The sequence below is a fragment of the Helianthus annuus genome, chromosome 2, assembly GCF_002127325.2.
Source record: "Helianthus annuus cultivar XRQ/B chromosome 2, HanXRQr2.0-SUNRISE, whole genome shotgun sequence".
Lineage (NCBI taxonomy): Eukaryota > Viridiplantae > Streptophyta > Magnoliopsida > Asterales > Asteraceae > Helianthus > Helianthus annuus.
The window spans coordinates 28145878-28155143 of record NC_035434.2 but is presented as its reverse complement, the minus strand read 5'-3'; the positions used below and the strand labels follow the sequence as shown (position 1 = coordinate 28155143).

Here is a 9266-nt window from a genome sequence, read left to right as displayed (position 1 = left end):
GATTTCATGTTGGTATATTATGTTTTTGATGGACTTGATCTACTTGAATCAGTTTGGTTAAATAGTCAATGTTGTTCGGTCTTGCTTTACCCCGACTACGTTACACGAAGTCGAAAGCGTAACACCAGGAATCCCCCGTTGCCTATCCGTGTCATTAAAAAGCACTAGTTGATTGACATGATCAATTGATTAATGGATGAATGTCATTCTTTGTCTATGATAACATGAATCTTAAACCTAAGTGCCAAACCCATGCGGGTAGGATTAAGTAAAATAGTAAATACCGCAAGTGGAATACAACTGATAAACATCAAAGTAACTACTCTCTAATACAAGAATATTTATTTGTATAACATTTATGTACGTCTATAGCACCAAACTTGTATTACAAAACACACAAGAATATTTATTTGTAAATAACCTTTATAATGTCTATAGAACCAAACTTATATTACACAACTTATTGAGTTTGTATCTTTGAATCATTGCTATACATATAAACATATAAACATGTTTAAAATAAACTTAGTAATATACTAACAAACCATGTTTAATGATCTTTGAACATATCAAAGATCACCACAATCATAATCAGTATGACCATTTTGGTTGTGAAAAAGAAGAATCAATAACACAATATACATAATCTTCTTTAGAAATGAAGAAGTACCCCATAGCATGCCGGTGAGGTAAGTTTGCAACGATAATCGGGCCACCCTCATCCTTCGTTGTTTCACGAACCGATTAAACGCTTCCTCAACTCCATGGACCGTTAGCTTACTCCCGCTTTCAAAACCATTCAAACCCAACTGAGCCATTGCTCTAGCCAACACAACTGAATCTTCTAACCCTGCTGAACCACCTTGACCCAAAAATGGGCCCATGACATGCATAGCGTCACCAGCAACCGTCACTGTTCCTTTACAAAACGAGCCGGTTAACAAGTCCCATGGTGCACGATATCTCATGTGTGTAATAGATAATGATTTCATGTCTGTGTTTTCGATCATTTTGCGAATTTCCTGTGGATGATCGCTTACCAACTCTAGTGTTACTTGTTGTATCACACCGGGATCTACCCAAATTTTTTCATCTGTTAATTATAGTCAAAAAATGAAATAAGCCACGTAACTATTGAAGCTATCTACACAAATATGGTGTTAATTGATAACAACCTTTAGGAATGTATGGTAGCAAACAAAACCAGTAAACCATGTTATCATCAACTGGAATTATTCCCACAAGAATGTTATCTTTCCATAAACGAGCAAACTCATGCTCGAATAAATGACCATTTGGGTAGTTTGTTAGACCTCTTATGGCGCTTGACGGGAACATCTTTGTAGTCTTGAGGTTAAGGAAGTTTGCAATTATAGAATTGCCACCATCACAACCAATTACTACCTACAAGCACAACTAACTGTCATTGTTCTATTGAAATTGCAAAGTAAAAGGCAAAAAAGGGTGATTCATAACTTGTAGAACGCTTTTGTGCTCAATCAAGTAAATACCTTAGCTCTATTGGAGCTTCCATCGATGAAGCGAAGAATTGGTCTGGTAGAATGCGGGTCAAGTTTTATAGATTCAAGTTGGCAGCTGAACTTTACCGTGCCTAAAGGAAGTGCAGCATAAAGAGTGTCTATAAGATCCTTCCTTCTCAAGCAACGAGCTTCGCCATCCCAAGGAACCCTCAATAAGGAAACAATAAAATTATTAATTCACAAGATGCATGCTTCTTATATAAACTTGCATTAATCTTCTTTTAACAAGTTAATTCTTAAACATCCTTTTCTTATTTGAATTTTTTTAAATGACTAGATTTTCTAATAAAATAAATGGATAAATTGATTTTTAAGAACTTCACCAATTTCGTTCATGTTTAAACAAAATTAAAAAAAAGTTATGAAAAAAATAATTAATTTCTTATTATATTCAAATAAATTTCTCTTGGATGTTCATTATTATTTTTAGAAAAAATAAGACTTTTTTTTTTAATCTTGTGTCATATTTAGACAAATATAGAAGAAATGCGATGTAAGTTGCCAATTCCTGTCAAAGCGGATAAATTGGCCAATATGGGAATTATATGGATAGAATACAAGTACTTATTGAATTCTCTTATCTCTATAAAAAATACACATTAACTTGCAATGAATAAAAAAAATATACGTTAACTCGCAACTTATTGCTCATCTACCTGTCATTAGTCTATAATCATCTCTATTTTAAATAACTTGTCACATTTTTAACTTATATTGTCATTTGAACGTTTCAGTCCAATTGAAACGGTATGATTTTCTCTCATATACAAAAATACATCAACTTACAATGATAATTCTTTTTTCTTCCCTCCATCAAGCGATATTTCTCGGGCCCTAAACATAGCGAAAACGTATCATGACAACACAAACTCGTTAGCTTAGAATACTATTAGGTTACGAACATGATAATTTGAGGTTAAAGGTTGCGAAACATATAAACCTAAACGGTCTAACAAATGTCAAATAATCCAAAATAGGTATTTTTACAATATTTTTATAGTAACAACATGAGACAGCTTTAAAAAAAAAAGGTATTTTTACATTTCTTTTATGTAACAATATGAGACAACAACCTACTAATATATGACTTTCAAAACTCGTACTTAACTCCTAAATATGTTACTTTTCTAACTAATGTCCACATGTTTACCGAATTGGTTTTACCGATTTGGGGAGAAAAATCGGTGAGGGAACACCGATGCGGGGAGAGGGAGGAGAGGGGAGAGAGTGGGGGTGTGTGGTAGGGTCCATGTCATCTCAACCAATCACACATTTTTTCTTTTTTTTTTAAATATTTTACCACTTCACCAAGTGTCTAGCCATTGCTATAGTTTACCACTTTGACATGACACTCTCTCATTGGTTGATTTTTTAGTTTGCCACTCTCAAGTGTCTAACCACTCCCTACACCCTAAGGATAAAAAGGTTTCTCGAAAGAGAGTTACAGTAAGCACAACTTCTTACTGTTTTTTCTTAAACTAGTATTTAGAACCCGTACATTGCGGCTAAACCAAATAAAAAGTAGACGCAAAAATGTTGAACTACACACGCGCAATGGAACGTGTTTTTTTTTTCTTTTTTTTTTTTTGAACGGAAAATTTCTTTTATTCTTGTTGTCTGTGGGACTTGAACCCAAGACCTCTTCCTCCCAAGGTGTTTAAAGGCTTTGCCTTTGCCAATGGACCACCACCCCTTTGAAGCGTTGCAACGTGTTAACTTGCAAAAGGTAAATCGAAACGTAAAACATAGAAAAGAACAACTAATTCGACTTAGAATTCGCGCATTGCGACAGGGCCGTTAAACTTAAACTGCTTAAAACATAACGTATAAATGTGAACCACACATGTGCGTTGCAACATGGTAACTCGCAAAATTTAGCACGAAACATAGAACGACAAATTTGTAAAAGATGAAAAGTATAAGGGACCAAATGTGAAAGTGGAAAAGTGTTAGGGTAAAAAATGAAAAATGGTTTTTGATAAAGTTGTAAAAAAAAGAAAAGTATAAGGGTAAAATGTGTAAGAAAATTGAAGAGTAATAGGGGTTAGGATCAAATACAAAAGATCCTAATTGTAAGAAGGGTACAAAGGCTCCTAAAAAAACCCACTATACAAAAAAAAAAAAAAATTAAACATCCACCACCACCCAAAAACCTAAACCCCCACCTCCATCACCCACCAAAAAAAAAAAAATTGCCGAGGGGCTATGGGGTGGGGGTTTAGGTTTTTGGTGGGGGTGGGGGTGGGTGTTTAATTTTAGGTTATTGGACACTTGTAACTCTATAAATCCTTCTTACATTTTTTACAATTAGGAGGATTTGTAGAATAACTTGACCCATAAAACTATAACTTAATGTATATATTCCTGTAAAGCGGTTACACACTAGATCAAGTTTATAATTTTCTAACTAGTTTAATGTATAAGGGTGGGCGGGGCGTAATTCGGTGAAGCATGCGGGGAGGTCACTCACCGATTAGGGGGGTACCGCCAACCTCACGGTGAGGTAGAGAGAGGGTGTGAATCCGGTGGGGAGGTGCCGAAGAGAGGGGGAGGAGAGAGAGAGGAGAGAGGGAGAGGGGACCAATCAAAAGCCTTCCTTTTTTTTTAAAAAAAAAAAAAAAAACCAACTCCCCTAATAGGGGAGTGCCGCCATCAAAAAGGGGTATTAGGGGAGTGTTAGAGGGGAGTTGACGTGGCATTTTATGGTTGGTTATGTGTAAGAGGGGGGACTCACCTAAGAGGTGAGCACCCCTTACACCTAATATGTGAGATGGTAACGTCTCAAAATAATTTTGGCGTACAAGTATAACTAATAATTGATTCAACATATTGAATAATTAATATCCAAAGTTTTCTTTCTTTCTTTCTTTTTTTTTTTTTACTTTTCCTTTTTATGTTTTAAGTGGGCTGACCATATCCACAATATATTAATCAATCACCACATATATATATATATATATATGATATATACATACAAGGACAAATATAACCTGTATTCGTGTACAGACGTCTTCTATCGTCTAAAATCAAAATCATGTGTTTGTGTAAAAATAACAATTAATATATGTGTGTGTTAAGTAATTCACTACTCTAGTGTGTATGTATATATATAATCATTTAACTACTATAAACTAGTACAAGAAGATGAGATAAGCTACCTCTTGAGACGGACAGCAGTGTGGCGGAGGTTATCTCCGATGCCGAGCTGATCGAGAGCGCGCCATCCGTTTGGGCGGATTCCGATTGCTGCTCCGGCGACGTTCCTCAGACTTTCAGCCCTCTCCATTACTATGCATTTTATTCTCTTCTTGTGAAGAGCAAGGGCCGTCGCTAACCCACAAATTCCTGCTCCAATTATCACTACTTCTTCATCATCATCCATTGCTAATGATTATTTTAGAGAGAGAGAGAGAGAGTCAATCGGTGGGTCGTAGTGGATGTAAGTCGGCATTTAAGAAAGGAAGGTGATGTATTAAAAACGATGGGTACATGACAAGATCTAAGATGATATTGATGAAGCGCAACTTACGATACACATAGCAACATAAAAAAATTATTTATTTACTATAATATCAAATTACACTGTTACTATAATATCTACGTTACTTACAAAAATGTTGTCTTATCTGAACAAAAAATAAATAAATAAATAAAACTAAGGAACGCAAAAAGGATATCAACAAGGTTTTACATTTATCGACAACCATAAAAATATCGTATCCGTACCAATGTTGTTTGGTACTGAGCATAGTTTGTAATATCCAAAAAATACTTTAGTTTAAATATAACTAGATTTTTAATAAAATTATATTGGAATTTAAAAAAATAGTCGGTAATTGCAACGAAAAGAAATTAATAATAACACAACTGAACACCATATCGATTATAGCGATATCGTACCAATAGTGCAAAAGTACAGGAAAATATCAAAACTTAACTCATAAAAAAACTGAAAACCATAAAATAGATATCGGTACAGTAGTGATACAGTACTAAAGTTGTTTGGTCAATATTAATTGGTTTTAATAGAGTACATAAAGTTGTTTGGTCAATATTAGTTGATTTTAATAGAGTACTAGTACTCTGAACATTATGTTGAAATTTCAACGAACAAAAATATAGAAACCGAAAATGACTAAAATGTACATCGGTTTCTAATTTTTAAAATTCCTAAAATTAATTCATATTTTGTATTTTTCCCACAATTTAATATGTTCATGTCTAAGGTAGTGTAACTTACATGATAATACTGCATCTAAAGATATTTCGGATGAGAAGTAGTCGAACGACAAACCCTCTTGAATAATGAAATTTGTCATACAATCCTAAACACATTATGCATCGAAATTTCAAATATTTTGTCGTTTGACCTTGTTACTTGGCCTCAATCTGGAACGCTTCTTAATGTAAAGATATTTCGGATGAGAAGTGGTCGAACGACAAACCCTCTTGAGTAATGAAATTTGTCATGCAATCCTAAACACATTATGCATCGAAATTTCAAATATTTTGTCGTTTGACCTTGTTACTTGGCCTCAATCTGGAACGCTTCTCAATGCGTTTCAAAACGTTTATTTCTTTGAACGGCAATTTTCTTTTATTCGTGCCGTATGTGGGACTTGAACTCAAGACCTTCCCCTCTTAAGGTGTTTAAAGGTTTTGTCTTTGCCAATGAACCACCACACCATTGGCATGCGCTTCAAAACGTTGATAAATGTTTTTTTCAAACTCGTGTTTGAATCTAACTTTACAAACGAACCACAACGTTTGCATCAGGCTTTGTTCGAACCCTTTGACATGCTACATAAATTAAAATGCACCCAAATTTATTGGTTCCACGTTGTAGCAATTATTTTGACAACGTTATTGATGCTTGACGAAGAACCCACACCAGCGAAAGAAGTAGCACTCTCAAAAAGCCATTTTAGAAAGATTTTTAGGGTATGTATATAGCGATTTGGGAGATTTTGAGTGTTTTTTAGTGTTCTGATTAAACCAAAACATCTATAGGAGAAACTCTATAAAATAATACACTTGGACCACCAAAATTTATTAATTAAAAGAGTTTTAATTAATCGATAAATTAATAATTATTAATTTATATATTAATTAATATTTTATTAATTTATAGTAGAATACTTAGGTTACAAACACCTTTCAAGCTTCCACTTAATTATTTTATGAAAGACATCTTTAATATGGATGAAACAGGTTTGTTTTTTTATTATTTTATTTTATATTTTGTACTTTAGTGATGTAATTATTTACATGTTTTGATCTTAAACAGGTTTGTTTTTTAGACTTCAACCGGATCATTCCCTTGCAACAATGCAGCTTGAAGGGAAAAACAAGACAAGGAAAGACTAACTGTTGCTATTTGCTGTAATGAGGACGGTTCGGAAAAACATCCTTTATGGATTATTGGGAAATATGCTAAACCAAGGTGCTTCAAGAATGTAAACTTGAACAGTCTGAACTGCGAGTACCGTGCTAACAAACGAGCTTGGATGACCGGTGTGTTATTTGAAGAATATGTTCGCCAACTTGATAAAAAATTAGTTGGAAGAAAAATTCTCTTGATTGTGGATAATTGCCCTGCTCATCCAAAAATTATTGAAGGATTACGAAATGTTGAATTATATATAATGAATTATTAATTTATATTTTATATGGGGTCTAAAGAAATTACAAAAAATGTATTATCTTATAATTTTAGCGAATTATTAATTTAGCACCTTATCCCCGAGTCGGGACCGGCAAAAAATATTATCTTAGAGAGTTTATTAAATAATTGAGTATTAATTTATCGAGTTTCTACTGTAATACCTATTTATAAATATCAAATGTGGGCTAATATAGTCGAAAGAACAAAAAACACTTATAAACCTTATTATAGCCGTTAAGAAACAACTAGAATGGGTTCTAACACTATCTGGGAACGGAAAACGCAGTTTGGGTATTGAAAAAAACATGGGTTCGGGTATTATAACCGTCTATTAAAAAACTAGTTTCGGGATCGATTTTATCAGGGCCATCTTCAAAAATGTTCGAAAATCTTTAGGCACTGTGCGAACAGAAAATACGGGCCCCTTAAATACAAATTTTTAAAGAATATATATAAAAAATATTTAAATATGAATTAATGTCAATTGAATCAACAGCGATCATTTGATGTAACTTGACAAAATTAGACAACTAATATCATTTGCATTTAATAAATAGATAAGAAACAAAAAGAAAAACAAAACTGAGGACGCCGGAATGAGAACCCATGTCTTAAAGTGACTTTAAAACTACCAAATCAAGTTCTTCAGGATGGTATTTTTCCGATTCATTATTTATATAGTCTAACTTTACAATGTAAAACTAATATATAAACAAAAAAATTTGGGCTTTCGATGGGTTTGGGCCCTGAGACTTCGCCCATTCCGCACACCCTTCGGGCCAGCCCTGAATTTTACACTAATAAAATGTACCCTATGCATACCTTACGGATAGGGTAGGCTACGAAACCAATTATTGAAAACCTCCGGTTTCTTTTGGGTACGCGTCCAACCTGGCTCTTATGTGCACCTGCACAAATCAATTTATTTTTTTAAACTCGAACTGGTTTCAAACCAAATTTTTTTATCCACTGAGTTCGTTTCCGACTAGATTTTGTTGGTTTGAAAGACTGATTTCAATTTGGTTTTTGTTCGTAAACTAGTTCATGCGCACAGATTTTAATATTTTTTAAGACACAAAAATATATAAAATTCAACTTTTATTAGTTTTTATGGTTTTCGAACCAAGAAAATAAAAAAAAAAACGAAAACATAATTCTAAAAATTATAATTTTTAAAAATGCATCTGTTTATTTTTGATGTTCATTCTTTGAAGAAACCAGTGTTTATGCGAATAAATGGACCATTGTCAAGTTTTCGTTGGAAAGGGGATCACCCAGTCCCTCTTGCACCTATTCGTCGTGTGTATGTTCTTCAACTTCTATTTCGTCTTCGAGAGTTGTTTGGCGTTGTAAAGGATCCTCTGCATTAAAATGATATTTTAAACAAATGCACATTTCTAATATTGGAGGAGTGATTCATGTTCTTCTTATTAGTACTAGTGGGAAACCCGCGCGTTGCGGCGTAGTCAACGATACATCACTTGGAAAAGAGCAAAACATGGGAACTTGGGTTGTGCTCGAAACATATTGAATTTGTAGGACCTTACAAGGGGCGGGGTCGAAAAAACAGATTGGAACAAACAAAAACCACCCAAATCATGGTATCCATGGTTTATATTATTGTTTGTAATGGTATTGTTTTTCCACATTAATAATGATAGAACAAAAATAAAAGAGGGTTAACGGATCAACCTATGCCAGGTTAACAACCGAACACATTTAACCCTTTATGCAACTTATCTAACTCGCCCACCTTGCCACCACTACTTGCATCCAAATGTTGTAGGTCATGTCCCAGTTTTCGTAACATAAAATCAACTAAATGAGCACTCGAATATCACATATAGAAGAAGTGCAGATCTAAGACCACTACTTTGCCCGGTTTTATAAATTTTGCAGACCAAACATACTATTTAGATTTAAAAAAAAAATCATATATACTCAGCAATAACAAATCTGTATGATGGTGCTATACTTTATAATTTTGTATATATGTAGAAGCATGAACTATGCAAAAGATTGTAGTGCCACAGTTAATATGAAAACACTTAGGGAGACAC

General features: G+C 33.8%; 1 protein-coding gene across 1 annotated transcript; it reads right to left on the bottom strand.

The window, feature by feature from the left end:
* Nucleotides 1–385: 385 nt before the first annotated feature.
* LOC110894858 (monooxygenase 1) lies at nucleotides 386–5042 on the bottom strand. Its single transcript, XM_022142087.2, has 5 exons — nucleotides 4700–5042; nucleotides 2328–2375; nucleotides 1512–1689; nucleotides 1176–1404; nucleotides 386–1093 (listed from the first exon to the last, which is right to left on the bottom strand). Exons 1-5 carry the CDS (start codon nucleotides 4921–4923, stop codon nucleotides 570–572), a joined length of 1203 nt encoding a protein of 400 aa, XP_021997779.1. The 5' UTR covers nucleotides 4924–5042; the 3' UTR covers nucleotides 386–569.
* Between the last annotated feature and the right edge of the window lie 4224 nt (nucleotides 5043–9266).